We start from the raw sequence: 19,310 nt of genomic DNA on the forward strand, positions 1-19,310 counted from the left end.
GGTCTCATGCTTCAGGAGCCCACCCACTTTGAAGCATGGAGCTTACTTCCCAGAAGAGGTGGTGGGAGACCGGGAGAAGCTACATATATTACTGTTAGTGTAAAATAAATTATTCTGGCAAAAATAGTTAAGTGAGGATAGAACCATCCTCTTGAATTTCATTTGCACTGCGGCCCAGGCCCTCTTCCTTGGGGTTAGCTGCAGCTAACAAGCCAGCAACAAGATGATTTCTTCCGTCTGACCCCCGTCAGTAAAAGAAAGAAGTATTCCAACCTGCCTGGGCTCCTGCAAGAGGTCATAAACTGGTCTGCCCTGCACAGTATTTTGCTTTTAATTTTATTTGATTCAAAGTGGTTGGCTGAAGTCAGTGAATCTCAACTCTGAAATGGTGATAAAATACTCATGCTCTTAACAGTTTTATTAATTGTGATAAATGTATAGCCAGCATGCTAAACAATTATGATCGAGAAGAAATATGGTGCTATTACATTCACTCTAAGTTATCTGATATCATGGTTACAAATACTTATGTGGCCAAGACTCAATTTACTGATGGGTTGTATATAAATACAGATCACAAATCTCACTTTTTAAGTCGATAGGTTTTCATCCAAACACATCTTCCCACAGGAATATTTTATAGGTGATGTTTGGATTCCAAGACTGATATTTAAAAAAAAAAAAAAAAAGCTGTAGCTCAAATTTTCGGCTAGAAATATAAACCATTTCCCAGAAAACCCCACTATTATTACAATTTAAAATATTATATGCAACAGAAAAGTAGTTTTAAGGAAAGAGGAGATGAAACCTGGGGAGTCCCTTTCTCAGATCTGGGGGCTTAGAGGCCTCTAAGAGCTGAAGACATCTATTCCTAGGAGCACGTTTCTTCAAAAGGTGCTTCTAGAAAAGTCTGAGAGGTGTGATTCTCAAAGTTTGCAGGCACACAATCGTAACAGGGAGGCACCGGGAGATTATTCCGAGGTAACTAAAGAAGAGTTTGAGAAGGCATTAATGTGGAGGCACAGGGAAATTTGCCTGAGGTGAATTAACTGAGCTGTGAGGACTGGAACTGGGATGAGAATGGCAGCATGGTATCCTGGGGGCGGTCCTAATATCTAGCAAGTGAGGAGCACGAAAGGAGATGAAAAGAAATTAGACAGATCGTGAGTCCGGGGTAGAAGAATCTTCAGAGTGTGACCAATATACCATCATGTCACATTTCATTCAGATTGAGGGGATTTTTACCTTACAGCAGACAAACAAATGTCCCAAGAAAACTACAGAGATCTGTGACTTCTACATAAATGATACATTTTCACTTACTTGAACTAAAATGCCGTCAAGCCCTCACTGATATGAGGAATTCTTAATCTCAGGAAACAAACTGAGGGTTGCTGGAGTGGGGGGTGGGGTGGGAGGGATGGGGTGACTGGGTGATGGACACTGGGGAGGGTATGTGTTCTGGTAAGCGCTGTGAATTGTGCAAGACTGTTGAATCTCAGATCTGTACCTCTGAAACAAATAATGCAATATATGTTAAGAAAGAAAAAAAGAAGAAGAATGTAGCAGGAGGGGAAGAATGAAGGGGGGGAAATCGGAGGGGGAGAAGAACCATGAGAGACGATGGACTCTGAAAAACAAACTGAGGGTTCTAGAGGGTTGGGAGGATGGGTTAGCCTGGTGATGGGTATTGAGGAGGGCACGTTCTGCATGGAGCACTGGGTGTTATGCACAAACAATGAATCATGGAACACTATATCTAAAACTAATGATGTAATGTATGGGGATTAACATAACAATAAAAAAATTAAAAAAAAAATAAAATGCCGTCAAGCGAATTTGAATGGAGTTTGGAAAAATACTAGGAAAAAGCAAACCATATAGGCCCAGCTTCATCAGACATAAAACACACACACACACACACACACACAGAGGCACACGCACGCACTAACAATTCTCAGTTTGGACTGGGCCCTGATCGGCCTTTGTCCTCTGATAACTGCTGACAAGAAGCTAGGCACGGCAGATAGGATAATATCAATCTTCACCTCAAAAAAGTAAAAATCCAAGCTCTAGAGAGAGGGGCACTCAAGGGTCTGTGTGACTTTGATACAGGGCACCTTTATCTCCTTAATTCTCCACCTCGTCTCTCCACAAATCCTGTTCTCCAACACCATGAGACTTCTTCATGACTGCTGCTTTCTTTCAAACAGCAATTTTTCTCCCTACCACCTTCTCCCTTGGGGATCTCATACTCTCCGAGAGCTTTAATACACAAGATCACCTCTCTGGCCAGGATTCCCATGCTTCACTCATTCCTGAACTCTGGCTTCCGAATGCCTGCTGGATCTCCCCTGGATGACCAAAACAGATTTTTAAATGCCACATGTGAAACTGAACTGATCACCGTATTTTCTAGTGAAAATAAACTCCCTTCTCCGCTCACTTGAATGGTACCAGCATCTCAGACACTGAGGCCTGTGACTTGGAAGGTGACTCTTTGTTGCCTCTCACACTCAGTTCATCGCCAAGTCACCACCTGATTTCTTGCATCTGTCTTCTTTCTGTCAATGACTAGAGCTACAACTTCTGTTCACGGTCTTTCTCTTCTAATCTGGTTTATGTGCTGCTACCACAGCAACCATCCTAAATGGGTATCTTCCACTCTGCCATTCCATTGTTCAAGAATGTCAGTGCATCTCTACTGTCAGATGAAGTTCACTAGTCTTAGCTTGATGTCAAAGATATTCTGTTATGTCAACTAAACTTAATTTTTAGACGTGGATCCCACCTCCCTCCTTTCATGGAACATATGCTATGGCTAAACCGAACTCCTCAAGATATCCTAACTGTGCCTTCCACTTTCCACTGCAAAGCAGCTCATTCTGTCCCTTTGCTTGGAATGACCATTCCCCCCTTGACACATGTGTCCAGTTTCCAAGTGTTCTTCAAGAATAAGCACACATTTTTATCTTGTTAATTAAGCCTTCCCTCGATGTACTAAGTGGAAGGAGACTGCCCTGTCCTTGAACTTTGACACTATTTCCTGTTTCCAAACTTCAGCATGTTTACAAGTTTCTAAGTTGTTTTCTCCTCTGCCAGATTTATTTACCTCTGAATTTCTCTACGTCTTTTAGTGTAAGAAAAAAGATACAGTCTCCTAAAGAGTTTAGCATTGGTAGGACCAAAAAGCACTCATGTAAGTAACTGCAATACACTTAAGGATGAATGCTGAGTGACTGAAAGGGTAGGAAAATTATTTTAATCATATCTCTCTGTGGGAGGGTAAAGGCACTGTCATTTGCATAATACCACATATCTGGAAGAAAATGGAACACTTCTGTCACCAATAGTATTCGTCCGAAGTCCAGATGTCAAGTATTGCTTAGTCAAATGATCTGGGTATCTTTATATGATAAAAACCCATAAGTGAGAGACTTTACCACAGAAACAACACAGGAGGAGAAATATACATTTTGAGGGGGAGCCTTAGTGGAAATTAGTTTATTATCTCAAATTGAAAGTACTTTATTTTTTAAAATTTTAAAAAGATTTTATTTATTTATTTATTTGAGAGAGAGATAGCAAGTGAGCACAAGCAGGGGGAGGAGTGGCAGAGGGAGAGGGAGAAGCAGGCTTCTCCTCCCCTGCTGAGCTGGGAGCCCAACGTGGGGCTCGATCCCAGGACCCTGGGATCATGACCTGAGCCGAAGGCAGACGCTTAACCGACTGAGCCACCCAGGCACCCCTACAAATGAATTTTGGAATAACTTCTGTCAAAAAAAATTCTTTTCAGATTTTGACCAGAACTGAACTAATGCTACAACTTAACTCCTCTTCCCAGTCAGCCTTCTGCTCCAACTCCTTAGGCAAACATTTTTTGAGCTCCAGTTTGTGAGTTAGTCTTTATTTTTTAAAGATTTTATTTATTTATTTGACAGAGAGAGAGAGAGAAAGAGCACAAGTAGGAAAAGAGGCAGGCAGAGGGAGAGGGAGAAGCAAGCTCCCAGCTGAGCAGGGAGCCCGATGCAGGGCTCAATCCCAGGACCCTGAGATCATGACCTGAGCCAAAGGCTGACTCTTAACTGACTGAGCCACCCAGGTGCCCCCCACCTCGAGTTTCTAATTTAAGCATTACATTAGCAAGATTCATGTAAAAATCTGGGTAAGCCTCTAACAAGACAGTGAAACTTTGGGAGATCTACAGGCCAACTCGGACAAAGCATAAACAGCAGCTGCTAATACCACTGCAGAAGCATCACGAAAATCTCTCCTTAGGGTGACACATCTATTTATGCTACAGACTTATTGGTGTTCACTGGATTCCAGCTCATAACCTGAAGCCCTGAGTGTTCATTAGAAGACAATGCAATCCTTGCCTAATCAGTAAGCCACTGTTTGTTGAACCTTTTCATGAGGTTCATGTCACTTACCAGGAGGTTTGCAGTTATGGGCCAAGTTTCTCATGTTCATTTGTTTGCAGAACAGACCTTATATCTTAATCCAAACCATTTACGAGAAGTCTCTAAAGCTGCAGGCAGTCCTCTGGGCCACTTCATCGTTTGATAAAGATAGTTGCAAATGTCCTATATGTTGATGCTCTATGAAATTAATTTTAAATGTTCAATAGAAATTTATAGTAAAGTTTTAATACCTTGAGACTTGGTGTGAAAAGGGGTATTTGAAAAGGCATGATGACAGTTTCCCAATTTGAAATGCTCAGCTGAGCTCAAGTTGCTTTAAACACAGCGTGTCCCGGGTATGCCCACTGAATTGCAACTTACTCTAATCTCTCCTAGATGGGTCGTATGCATTGGGACATGCTTCTGCTCTGGATCTGAATTCTGTTTCCCGTCAGGACTGTAGTACGCCCTTGGGCCTTCTTCCAATTTCCTTGAGCTTCAACTACCACCTCCTTACTACTCCCCCTAGGTTGGACTAGTCACTGAAAGGGTTCCTGTTTTAATCCAGACAGAACACAGGTATGGCTCTCCTTACTTGAGTATCACCACCGCTTTACCTGTATACCTGAACTCCATCCAACTCCTCCCTTCTCCCCTTAGGGTCAGATGCCCAGGATATCAAAGGCAGACTAGAATAGATATCCTTTCTTTGAATGACCTTGGACATTATAATGTGACTGCTGGCACCATACCATCCAGCCAAGGTGGCCAGCTGTATGGCTTTCCTTACTGTACATAAAGACACCCAGTTTTTAGCTAATCTTGCCATCTTAGTTTGTTCAGTACTCCTTGTTCTATACCCATTGAGTTCTCTAGCATCTGACTTTGGGTGTTTATGATAAAATGTTCGTTTTTTCCATTTTACTATTTTTTTTTTAAAGATTTTATTTATTTATTTGACAGAGAGACATAGCAAGAGAGGGAACACAAGCAGGGGGAGTGGGAGAGGGAGAAGAAGTCCCCCGCTGAGCAGGGAGCCCAACATGGGGCTTGATCCCAGGACCCTGAGATCATGACCCAAGCCGAAGGTAGTCGCTTAACCGACTGAGCCACCCAGGCATCCATTTTACTATTTTTTAATGGCAAAAAAAGAAAAAGAAAAAAAAGATTCCTTGCAATTTAAATGTGGATCCTACCATTTATTTCCATTAATTCCCAAGAGAAGTAATTAATCAGTTTTTGAAGTCTGCTTTGGGTGAAAATACTTTGTGAGTCTATTCCTTGATGGCCATTCTGTCAGATGCATAAATAACACAAAAAAAACTTACTAATAGATATTCCCAGCAGAAAGACTTTCTCTAGAACAAACACCCCCTTAAAACCCCTCACTCTTTTTGTTTCATTCAATAAAACAACAAAATATTTAATTTAGCTCTTGGTCTCTAGAGATGGCTGAGAGAATATTCTGTTAGATGAAAGAACATCGACATACTACAGCATAGGACATAATATATGGAGTTATAACGGACAAGAGTAAAAAGAAGCATTACCTTAGGATCATGTATTCCAGAAAGCTCTTCATAGATCTTCTCACCTACCATGACAGCAGCCAAGTTTGCCGTGTATGTAGAAAGGCAAAACATACAGAAAATGGCCCAAAGGTTCATTAGAAACCTGCCAGTCCAGCATTTTGGGGGTTTGATGGCTGCTGTTCTACCAAACAAGAGGGCATAACATACATTCAAGGCTGAAGAAAAGGAGAAGACTTTACTTCTATTCCGTCCCTTGGGAGTCATACCAAAGGGGCTCTTCCATTCATACAGAGTGAGGAAGATGGCAGTGATGTGCAGAGCCACAAAAATCCCCAGCCACATTGTCCAATGGAGTGGCCACATGAAGGCTCCAATGGGAGCTGCTGTGTCTCGGGTCCTCACTAAGATGCCCAAGCTGGTGGAAAAGAAAGGACTGGTGAAATCTATCACCTGGCTTCGTGCAGTATTGATGCTGAAGGAAGTGACTGCCAGGTGGGCTGACCCACTCAGGAGATCACCCACCAGCCCAGTCCAGTGCCCATTTTTCCAGGCTCCATACTTGCCATCCCCAACAATATAGAGGTCAAAGTCAAAGTTCATGTCTTCCGCTAGCTTTTCCAGCAGATCAATGCAATATCCATAGCAGCACTTCTTGAATTTGATGGGCACTGTATCATTACTGCTATGAAGGCTGTTAAAAAGGCTGTCCAACATGGAGGAGTCGTTAGTCATGGGGTTTAGACAGAGCTGGCCAGCAGGGCACAAGCCTTCATCATCTACCTCCCGTGTGAAGACAAATGGATGCTCGATCAGGGTAACCACTCTCAAGTGTAGTTTACTCGGGTATTGGAAGTGGGTTTTGTGCCTCTGGGTCTGCTCTGGCCATATTCCATAGTCCATGACAATCTTGCCCCCTTGCCATCTGCCCAAACGAGTCCACATTGGCTTTCCCATGGGGTCATGTTGCAGATTCCAGATGAAAAAGTTGTTCTCTGAGCTGATGATAGTGGAACCTTTTACTTTGATAGAACCACTGAGGCCTCTGAAAGTGGTGTTGGCTAGAAACCTGGCAAAGAGGAGCAAAGGCAAAAAGTAAGGAAAAGAGGTGAGGCCAAAGACAGAAAGGAGTGCTCATCTCTGCCTTAATAAAAAGAAACTCTAATTTTTTTTAAAGGCCCTGCCTATAATTTCCTCAGGAATTAATAAGCTAGACTATTCCTAAGAGAAGAGTCTTATTTCATTGAGCAAATGAGATCTTACCCTTAGGTTTAACATTTGGGCTAGGTGCGTGACTCTTGGTCTTACTCCAAATCTCTTTATTCCTAGTTAAGGGATGTGTTAATTGTTTCCTGTTGTAAACTGTTAATTATATATCCTCACAACTTTCCAAGCTATGGAGGTTCTCAGCATCTTTAACATGTTTCATTTCTGCTGTTCACTCTATTCAATTGCAATGAAATCAGCTCAATACTGTTTTTGGTGCAAGTTTTAGTAAGTATGCCTATCCTTTTATAATTGCTTTAAAACTGCATTCATAATTCCAGAAAATAGCCTAATCTTACTTTCAATGTTTCTCTTTTCACAGTGGAAACAATCAACACATCTGTCCCCATAAGGCCAGTCAAAGTGGCCTCCTGGATATCATCCACGGAACAAAGAAAAAGATGAGAAATAGACTTGCAGATCTCAGGATAACCTCAGGCTACCCTCCCTCTAAGTCATTAGAGAAAAACAATTGGCTCTGGCTCTGGAGAGAGTTTCTCTGCCCAAGTCAAAGAAAGGAAAATTACCAACTGAATGATATACTGATTCCTAACCTAGGGAACCTGGCACTCTCAAATATATGTTCTGATACGGGCAAGGCAGGAAAATGCTTGGTCAGTGTCTGGGAAGATAAGGCAATACGAAGTAATATATAAACTTGTGGTACTTTCTTACTCTTAATTATGGCCTGTGCCCAAAGAAAAGCCTAGACTTTGACATCAGACACACCTCTGTTTGGATTTTGGTCCAGCCACCTTCTAGCATTGTCCTTGGTTTTGTCTTCAGCAAAATGGGGAAAAATGATACTGCCTCCGTTACAATGGCTGGAAATAATACATGGAAAGTATATACCCTACCTTTTGACCTAGAACAGATGTTTCACATATGGTACCTATTATTCAATGTCATTCAAGTTTTTTCAATCAAGGCTGTCCCCAGATCACTTTTCCCTAATCTCTAACAGAACTTCTCTAGTTGGAGACACCAAGTATTGCATTACGAGAAACTCATAGAGGGTACTCAAGACACATTTTAAATTAAAAGGAATTATAATGAAATGTGGAACGTAACATAGAAGTTTTTTTGAGGAATCAGGTGATACAAGTCTAGACTCTCAGCAAAACACATTCATCCATTGCCTCCCACCAACATTACTCAGTAATTTACAAATGCAAACACAAGTAGTAAAAAGTTATGCTGCCACAGAAAGGACCTAGAAAAATCAAATTGTGTGAAGAATGTACTAATTTTCATTAGAGATATAAATGTAAATCACATTTGAAGATGCTCCTATCACTAAATGTAATGAAACTGCTCATTTTGGTAGATTGCATGTAATGGTAATTATTCATGTTAGCATTCCCCAGTGGGACTCTCTACCACTTAAAATGAATTTTATTTTGCAACAAGTAACGAAGTCTCAGTTCTTAGATTTTAAAATAGTTTTATGCTTCTTTAGAGAAGTAGGGAACCAAATCATTAAAATATACAGATTAACCAATTGATAAATTACCTAGGTACTATAAAGGAAGATTGACTACAACTGTGTTTCTAATGAGCAATCTACAATTAGATGTGTTCTCTCTCTCTCACAGACACACACACACACACACACACACACACACACACACTGACATAGCCTAGGGAACAAACTGGTTTGTAGTAAACATTTCATTTGGTCAATTTGATGATCAGTAAAGTTGGAGTTGTAGAAAGAGAATCCCTTCACTATTTTAAGAATATTCGGGACTTACTTGTTATAGATTTCTAGCTGGATAGACCCTTGAAGGACTACCACTGAAAAAATATATACTCATCTCAGAAATCTTTCAGAGATTACGTAACTCCTTCATTCCAGTAAAACTTATTCATTATTGATGTTCAATAACATCCAAGATGGTGGTGACTGAAGGACAATGCTCAGTTGTCTCTGAGGCATCCATTTGTCACAGAAACGCAAATCTACCAGGATCTAAACGTCTTCAGTGTTCCCACACCAGAAAACCCAGTGCCTGTTTCACCATGCAACTGGCACCAAGAAATTGGGTCTCAGAGAATCCCCATTTATGACAGATGATTTCGGTCTATTTTATTTTCAGTTTTACAGAGAGGGTAAAGTAAAATAATCTCATTGATAGCTTTTAGTTATAGTCCCCTTCACTATATATTCTTTGTAACGTGATGACAACGCAAAAGCAAACTTGAAATGCCCACTGATTAAATGGTTGAAATGTCACTTTTGCTCTAATCAGTTTCTACCATGGTCCTTTTTATTCTGCCTGGATTCTTCTTGGATGAACAAGAAAACGAAAAATCAGGAATAAATTTATTGACAGGAGAAACTGATGCAAATACCGTTCTTAACCTTAGAGTTACAGAGATGAAAGACACAGTCATTGTTCTCAAGGACGTGAAAGTCTTCCGATGTGGAGAAAGAAAAGTAAAGAGGCAATTCGAGGGTCATGATAGAGGTAAATCTGGGTGCCACTGGGACAGAGACCAAGGGCTCCTGCACATTCTACTGCAGACATGACAGGGAAGCTGCTTAGAGAAGGTGTCAGAGTTGAGTGTGTATGAAAAAATAGCCGGGAAGAGAAGCTGGGGACTGATATTATCATCCCAGGGAGCTGTGTGTGCCAAAGCCAGAGATGGAGTGCAGGGTGATACGTGGTGAGAAATAAGATGGGAGATAAAGGTGGGAAATGAATTTCAAAAGGTCTGAGTTTATGATGAAGGTAATGGGGAGCCACTGAGGGGATTTTATCTGGGGAAGGACATGGCCATCAGATTTGATTTTAAAAAGGTTTTTCCCCTGTTAGCTATATAGAAAATGGTTTGGAGGGAGGAGGGGGCTGAGCACACTTTCATATGTGAAGAATAATACTCCTTCCCTCCTTCTCTCTCTGCTTGTTTCATAAGGGACTTAAGGTGGCAAGAGCTAAGGTAATAGCTGTGTAAGCGGAGAAATGATGGCGTCATCAGGAGAGATAGTCTTCAAAAAGAAAAGTAGTCATTTTAAGGCACCAAATGCAGAGGGCTGCATTTCGTCCACAAACCACACTAAGGGTGTGTGAAACTCAGCTTGATGGAAGGTCACATAAATAAGTCCCGGAGTATTTAGCTGAATATCAGCTCAGTGTAAGCCCATAGAGCAATGTGGGTATAAAAAAGGAGAAAAGCGATCTTAAATTCTTTTAATAGAAACTTAGAGCCTGGGTCACAGGGACCAATAATATCACCACACTCTGTGTTGATCGCACTACTGCTCTAGCCTAGAAATGAATTCTAAATAAACTTTCCAGCTTCAAGAATGTTATGAGGGAAGGTAAGGAGGTGGAAAATATAACAAGGGGTAGGAAGCACAAAAATCCGATTGCAGAGCAGGGTAGAGAAACAGGAGAAAATAATATAGGAAAAGCAGATCGCAACGAGACTGTAGAGGCTTTGCATGTCCATTTTATGAGATTGGATTTTATTTAATGGGAAAAGGGGAGCCATGAAGATTTCTGAGCAGAGTAATGATATAGGCAGAGGTCTGCATTAGTAATATTGATCTGGAAACAGGTACTCTGTGTACATAGGAAGGAAGAGATGGTGACCAGGAGACCACTTAGAAGAATAGTACGGTAGCTTTGTCATGTGTAATAAGGGCTTGGATCTCTCTCTGAGTAAGAGCCTAGTTTAGCACCGTGCCTTTCCTGTCTAGTGTTTAACAAAGCAGTCAGGTATCTATGTTTTTTATCAGCATACCTCCCAAGATACCGCTCTGCTCAAAAGAATGAAGCTCATTAGTGAATTTGCATTGAGGTAACTTATCACTTTAGTAAAAGCTCCCAATTATCTCGCTAATTAAGAATATGTGTCGATTTGTATAGGAGCCAAGATAAAACGTGTACTTTGCAAATTATGTAAAAACTCTTTTTGAGACAGTTCACAGTATAAGCAAGATCAGTGTTTAATACATTTAAGATATATTTTAGAAGCCACATTTGCACACAAAACTTGACATGCTAATTAAAGGATTTTCTTATTCATTAAAACAAATGAACAAAGATGTTAAAAAAACAACACGTCATCCATTCAATCATTGATTCATTCAACAGTACTGTGTGCCAGGCACTGTGCTAGGGGCTAGGGGCTAGGGGCTATAGTAATGAACAAAACAGACACAAATCTATGCAGCTTATATTCAACTGAAGGAGACAGAATAAATGTGATAAATAGGTACTATGTATGGGATATTAGAGCTGCTAAGTGCAAAGGAGGAAAAATAAAGGATAAAACATCCCTGTGACAAGATGTGTCTGGGTTGGCAACAGTGGGGTGAAATTTTAAACTAGAGAGGCCAGCAAAGAAGGAGGTATTTTCGTAAAGAGCAGAAGAAAGGGAAGAAGCTAACCAGAAGGAGGAGATCTAGATAGAACATTCCCTATAGAGGGAGCACCGAGTCCAGCTTTCTTAAAGTGTGGTCGTGTCTATTGCTTGAGGAACACCTATAGGAGTGAGGGGCATAAGAGTTTAAGACAAAGTCAGAGAAAATGTATGGGTAGTGGGAGTTGGGGAAATATCATGTTGTGGGTCATTGTAAGGACTTTGTTTCTTCTCAGCATGAGGTGGAAAGCCATCGGTGGATTTTGAGAGGAGAAGCAATATGACATGACTTACATTTTAACAGGATCACCACAGTGCTGTGTTGAGAATGAACTGAAGAAAAGAGCAGCAGCAGAAAGACCAGTTAGGGGACTGTTTCCAACACCCAGACAAAAGGTGATGATGGTTTAGCCTGAGATGGTAGCAGTGAAGGTCGGATCTTGATATACTTTGGAGTTGGGAATAATAGGATTTGCTGATGGCTCAGATATGGTTGCTAGGAAAAGGAGACACAAGGATGACACCAAAGTTTTTGCCCCAAGCAAGCGGAGGCATGGAATTGCCACCGAGGTAAAGAAAACTGTAGGAGAATCAGATTTGATGTGGGTGAGAACTACCAGTTCAATTTGCTCAGCTTAAGTTGGAGGTAACTTCTAGAAATCCAACGGCAGATGTCAAGTAGGTAGTTGGAGATCATGTGGAGCTCAGGAATGAGGTGCGAACAGGAGCTACGAAACTGGAAGCCATCCCTCTAGACACAGTATTTAAGGAGACCAAATGAGATCACAAGTTGAGTTAACTGTAGATGAGAAAACCCAGGAGTAAATCTGGGGCACTCGAACACTCGAAGGTGGTGCTGCTGAGGAAGAACTAGCAAAGGGACCTGAAAAGTTAACCAGAAGCTAAGAGAAGAGCAGACTGCGTTGGGTTCTAGAAGCCAAGTAAAAAGAGATGTTTCAAGGAGGGACAGTGATCAACTGTGTCAAATATTTCTATATTCCTTAATAAGAGAATGTTAACTGCAGTGTTTATCTTAATTTACCTAATTACATTATTCATGTACTATTTTTACTTTGTAAAAACTTGGTCTAAAATTTACTAAAGTTAAATAATAATCTCCCACTACAAATAATGTTGCCATGCTCTTAACAGATTTTAAGATCTGTTGCCCCCTGATTTTTCTTCTTATTCAGTGTATAGTTTTGCTAGTATTATGTTTTTTATATTTTTTATAAATCTGTACCTTTTCTTGCTTATGAACTAATTCTGTAATAATCCCATTGTTTCCAAGTTTTTGGTTTTGGTAGAAACCAAACCGAATATTCCTTAAATACATCATCAACCTCCCGTGTCTTCTTCGGTGCCCAGGTGTTTATAGGTCAGATATTTATTTCTACTTTGATCTTTTTTCACTCAACTTACCTTTGTATATCTACTTCTCTCATTTGTTTTTTATTTCTTTTTAAATTGCCCTCTTATCTTTGTTTTGTTTTGTTTTGCTTTTCCCCTACCGTCGCCTTCCATTAATCTTATTTGTACACGGGCATATCTATTTTACTCTGTAAAGCCATAAAATGTATTTTCCCCTTTGGGAACTTTCTTTTGTATCATTAAAAGAATCCGTATCCTCATTCTCTTATATCTTGAAAAATGAGCTGAACTTCTTTTCCCATGATCATCTCATCGTATTTAATGTTCCCCCCAGCCCCCCGAGGAATGAGAGTTTTTTCATCCTCCATAAAGCTCTATAAAATTTTTTAGACTGTGAGAACTTAATTTTGAATTTTTGCCTTTGCTTCTATTATTGTTAGTGACATTCTCTCCAACTTCCCTCCCAGCAGCAGCACCACCTAATTCTGTCAGGTTGACTTGTTCCTATACAGTGAATCTAAGTATTTATTTCTTGGTCCCTTTTAACTTAGCTCTAGAGCTACTGACTATAGCAGAAGCTCAATAAAGCCCTTCTAGTATGAGACAAAGGAATATCCTTAAAGTTTCCCATTCTCCTTTCCCTGGGGCGGGGGGAGGGGGGGAGGGGAGGAAAGTTGGGAAGAGATCTACTAATGTTCAGAAATCCCATCTTTTCTTCACATGATTCATTATCTATAATCATGTAACGAATCTGCCGGTCAAAAGTCACATCCTCCAAAGTTCTACACTTTTACATTTGTGACAAGCTCATACTCATCCAGTTTTTTTCCTGCTCTTTTTCATTGGAGAGCCCCAAACTATTCTGTCTTTGGATAGTCTTATGTCTTTTAGAGAACTCACATGCAGTTCTGATCTCTTACAATCAGTACAGATATCCAGGTGTCTGAATTATTAGCTATTTATATTTTATGTTTGCATTTTAATCCATGAGTGTGGTTTTCCTTCATTCTCCAAGACTTTTCCCTCGTGCCCCTTGTTCTCTAAATTACCCTCATTTTGTGTCTCTTTCCAGGGCTCTAGATTACTTCCCCTTCCTCCAGGTTCCTCACAGTTTCTGACATGTGGGTTAATCCATGGTTATCTCATTATTTCTTTACGCTCTTTCTCTTATTTTATTTTTCTGAATTTTCTCTTCTTCCTCTCTTTCCCTCTTTTCCTGTCAGTGGACTTTGGAGAACAGAATCACCAATACTCTGTCCTGTTAAAAGGAGGTGTTCTCTTGAATCAGCTCTTGATCATCCCTAGTTAATTTTTACGATTTTTGTTGTTGTTGTTGCCACACTCCAGGCCCTCTCCCACTCTTTCTGCAATCCATCTATTTACCTCCCTTTATTCTTTTCACGTCTTTTATACCATCTCCCTTTCCTTTTTTAAATGGCCCCGGGGACCCTTTGCCTATCTGTATGGCCAGCTGTTACTAGTTCAGCTTTGACTTTGCAGCCTCTTTCATTGCAGCAGACCCCTGCCCGACGACATGAATTTGCCACCTCAGCCACAGAGCTTACCCACGGTCCAATTCTGCCGGAGGACATTGCTTTCTTCCATTTTGTTCTCTGTGATTGGGACAGCTCTCCAAATTAAATATTAAACATAGATGATTTCTTGAGCTCCATGTGAAATGATGCCTTCACTGTCCTCTCTAATCCTTCGTAGTGATCCTAAAGTGCAAGCATTTGGCAGATGATCACCTCCACCTTTGACTCTGTGGGCCATAAATCTGTGAGGGTGTGGATTTTGACATTCTCCACATTCCGAGAGCAGTCTCTTCCACAGAGTGGCTGGTAGGAATAAACAAACCCTCCCTTTCCACTGCTCTGCTGTAACACTGCAGGCTGTCAAGCTGAAAGAGACTTCAGCGTGCATCTAAGCACCTAGAGAGTACCGAGCCATCTTTGGATCTTAGGCACAGCACAGTGCCTGGCCAGGGTTACTGCTCAGTGATGTCTGTGGGATAAATGAAATTAAACACATGTCTTTTGCTCAGATCAGACATGTATCTCTTAAAGAGCTCTTCATCACTTTGCCAGAAGAATAGGGCTAAAACAGCCAGCCAGGAAGTATCTGCATCTGCAATTTACAAATTGTTCACCCTGAATAATGCATAGTATCAAAAATAGAAATTAGTTCAATGGGAAACCTCTCCGATGATAAGGAACTTAATAGGAATTAGAAATTGCTAAATTTCAACCCTTAGAGCAGAGGCCCCCCCCCACATATTTTAATCACTGATCACATCAACTTACAAAGCTCATCTTTTAAAATAAATTTCTATCAGTTAAGGGATAAGAGCAATTTAATAACATGCTAAATATACATATGTACAAACATATGAATCCTTTGAGTCTATGCTTTGCCAACATCAGCAAAACTCAGTTACTTACAAGTGAACTGTACAGTGGAAGGACAGCTCCTGTCCTTCTTGGTTTTTTCCCCAAGAGGAGAAAAATAGTAGCCTATGCGATTGTGTTAATATACCTTCCGGTGTGAATACATACACATCAAAAAATCAGACACATGGATAGAACACTCCTCCTCCTGCTTTCGTGTGCCACAAGTGACAATTTGGCACTTTTTTCTTTCTGTGTTTTTCTCTCACATCGTGGTTAGGTCTGTTCCATAACCTTAAGTTGTTTTCCTTTCCCTTTGCTTTTTGGTATGGACCTTGACTCTTCTCCACACCTGTGGTCTGTGCCCAAGCCTCGGACTACTCCTGGTTGCTTTGTGGAATACCCCAACTTGCTTCATTCTTGCTCTCTGGATCTGGCTCCAGCACTACCCCAGGTGCTCATACCCCTTCCAGCAGCAGAGCCCTGGCACTGGCACATCATGCAGTATTTACCAGTCCCTCATCCATTTAAGGGGTTATAGGGTCTGGAGATGGAAGTGGCCTGAGAGATAGATCTGGAATTCAGAGTAGAGCTGCAGTATTACCCTCTGTACTTTCATACCTCTTTCTGACATATTTCCAAATTTTATAGTAGATGCATACAAAGTAAAAAAGTCAACAAAGAGCACAATTTCCTCTCCGGCAAATAAAAGCTTGGAAGCTCTCCTAATTTGGAAAAATTCCACAGTTTAAAACCTGCTGGATGCTGGACTAAGCAAATTTGAGCTGTTTTCATCAAAACAGAGTCCTGAGGGAATACCTAGTTTCCAATGTTCCTTACTTGAGGCTTCCATGACTTAGTGAAAATTTCAGACTCAGCTCTTGGCATGACTTAAGTGAGAGAGCGAGGCAAATTCAAAGGATTTCAGTCAAGTTAGTCCAGTGATAGGGGTTCCTACTGGAAACATCTGGAAACAGACCTTAAGTGTTGGTCCCTGAGATTCATGACACCAAGGCATGTGCTTTCTAGAGCAGAGAGTGTTAACTTAGGAGTAACAGCTGGACATACCAGGTTACCTCACAGCAATGGTACTCCTTGGGGATACAAGGAACCGGTGTTACCAGCCTCCACCCCCTGGCTCCCATGTTCAATGCAACTGTATCTCTTCTAAGTACCTGATGAAACCTATAGGCTAGCTAGTTTGACTCAGTAGGGTCCTCAGGACAAGAACGCTTATACATGGGTCATCATGCCTGCTGATTTTATATAGTTTTGACTGAAAGAATATGAACTGCAAAGTAATGGGATCCCAATTAAGGAAGGTTTATATTAATTCTGAATTGGGAATTTGGATTTAGATGAACCGGTTTAAATCTTCCCCTATAAAGTACTAGCTGTATGACCCTAGGCATACACCACTTAGAGTTTTCAAGGTGGGACTACTTATAGTTAAGGAAATTAAAGTTTCCAAAGGTTAAATAACTTTGCTATGGTCACAGTGCCAGCAAATTATTGTAAAGGTGGGCAAGAACATCCAAAATTAGAATTATATCATGCAACCTCAAGTTCTTCTGGAACTCTTTTAATGTCCAGGAATAAAACGGGGCCCATCAATTTGTATCTTGGGATTTTTGAATGGATATTTGTTTTGGTCTTCTTTTCTGAAGTTTCCTAGTGCCTCACAATACCTGGCACATAGTAGGGTGTAAACAATATGTGCAGAATCAATAAATAAAGCAACATTTACTATGAATGAAAGGCCAGCGAATCTTGGTATTGCTTGACCATGCAAGCATGAAGATGAACAGAGCTTGGGGGAGAAAGGGTCTCTAGCATGCTGGACCATTCTTCAAGGACAAATGAGGAGGGGGCCTAACAATGCCAGCTAATGCCAGACAATAAAGGTAGAATGGGTGCTGTCCCAATGAAGAATGATAGATAGCTAGGTCAAAGAAAGTGGATAAAAAGATGCCGATAATTAGAGGAGCTTATCTTCTCTTAGTGAAAGAACAGAAGAAGGGGATTGTAAGCTTCCTGAGAGCAGGGCCCCTATGTTCTACTCTTTGTGTCTCCAGCATTAGCCAAAAGCCTCACCTAGTATTAGTAAGCTTTAAGAAATGGTTTTGAATGAATAAATGAACTAATCACTGCCTACTTGATACAGAACTCAGCTGCAGGAGCTGTTCCAAGAATAAAGGCAAGATTCTATGGCCTGTTGAGAAGCTAGAATAACTATCAGGACCATAATTAGTAAGCTAAAGGGTCAGGGACTTCTTACGCCAAGAGAACGAGGGTCTGTGTTTAGACTCTTGGAATCCTTAAAGAAAGGCTAACAGTCTTCAACCATGCTACGACTAACCCTAGGGAGCTCTTTCTCTAGGAACAACAGATTCATCAGCATCCAGGGCCTAAAGTAAGCATGGACAAATCTTAACCCTAGAAACAGTAGGTCAAACTCCTACTTACTTTCGCCAGAATCTGGCGTTTATAATGCAATAAGGGAGAAAATGCAGGTAGGCTAAAACTAATTTTGAGAAGTAAAAACAATTTTTCTATCATAATGGTTGAAAAAATTACTTTCAAGGTTTTTATGCTGTATTACTTTATCTGGTTAATTCGTTACAGGATTATAACTTTATAAATACGTCATGGCTAATGTTCTGCCATTCAAGTGACATCCAGTATGCATATAAAATGCACACTTCTTAGCTTGGCATAAAAACCCTGTGTGGCATGCTATTAAATTAACTACTTTTCCAGGATCATGTCAAATCCTCTTCATATGCAATATATGCTCCAACTGTACCAAATTTCTCTTTAGGGTCTTGCCATTTCCTATGACTGTGAATTTGCTCCAAACCAGAAAATGACTCGTTTAGCAAGATTCAATTCCAGTCTTTCTTCCTCAGTCTCTGAGAAGAGTTAATTGTTTTCTCCTCTGTCTATATGAACATATCTCTATTTTTAAGAATCACGTGTCTTTTTGTTTTATCATTTCCTTATTTTTCAACCTCAGGCTCTAGGCTGTCAGCTTGAAAATGGCAGGATGCATGTCTTCATTCTGTCTACCTCACCCTAGTTCAACAAATAGTCATCGGCTGCACAAAAACACTCATGTTACTGAATAACATACCAGACATCATCGCTTCAAATAATTAACATTTAATAAAACAACTTGCAAATAAATTGTTAAAGATCACACTATGAACTTAGCCTCCAAGTGGTTTTGTCTTCATGTACTTATGATGGACATTAGCTCTGGCGAGTGGGGACCCTGGAAGAATAAAATCCCTTATACCTATAATTGCATCTATGTAGTCTGTCATGAGAAATCATTTTTCAAGTCTGAAGCCTATGCTGAAAAATCCATGTTTTTGGTGATTTCATTAACATTTTAAAATGTTAACAATTCTGTCAGGCCAAACTGAAAATGACTGTGTGAGAAATGCAAGCTTGCATAACTGACGCCGGCTATTCATGGCTCATTATCCTCACGGCTTTCATTACACAGTGAAGGAGTGGGGTCAGCCTCACAAAATTTAGGGACAATGAAGAGAATTACTGTATGCAGATGTGACTTATGTACTGAGAATAACGAACTTCCTAAAAGACTGTATTCAACAAAAATAAATAAGACTGATGGAAATTCCACAGATGTTTTATGGCTTAAGGAGGCTTTTCAGTTATTCATTATAAAGACTCTTTCCAGGGTTTAGCCCACTTCCCTTGAACCTTTCCTGAACACTTTGAAACTTTCTCTTTGACCATATTCCTCAGGGAGCCTAAGAAGTCCTAGGCATATTTCCTGAAGTTCTTGAGAGTTCACTCTCAAACACATCTATAGCGATGAAAACATTGTCACTGACCCTTATACGTTGCGAATTGCTGCTGGGCTCCAAACCTTACACTCTTCTTTTAAACTTTCAAACTTTGTGAAATAAACATTTGGAAACAGCCACAGGGGCAAAGGTTATCCACAGACC

The 19,310-nt window shown here is 40.5% G+C and overlaps 1 protein-coding gene across 4 annotated transcripts in view; it reads right to left on the bottom strand.

Moving 5' to 3' along the window:
• The window catches only part of GRIN3A (glutamate ionotropic receptor NMDA type subunit 3A), a 148,687-nt gene that overhangs the window by 82,613 nt on the left and 46,764 nt on the right, over nt 1–19,310 (bottom strand). For all 4 annotated transcript variants that reach the window (XM_036065886.2, XM_036065887.2, XM_036065888.2 and 1 more), the window contains exon 3: nt 5,954–7,001. In XM_036065886.2, coding sequence (XP_035921779.2) covers nt 5,954–7,001 — 1,048 coding nt within the window. The remainder of the gene's footprint in view (nt 1–5,953; nt 7,002–19,310) is intronic.

The sequence above is a fragment of the Halichoerus grypus genome, chromosome 14 (assembly GCF_964656455.1).
Source record: "Halichoerus grypus chromosome 14, mHalGry1.hap1.1, whole genome shotgun sequence".
NCBI lineage: Eukaryota > Metazoa > Chordata > Mammalia > Carnivora > Phocidae > Halichoerus > Halichoerus grypus.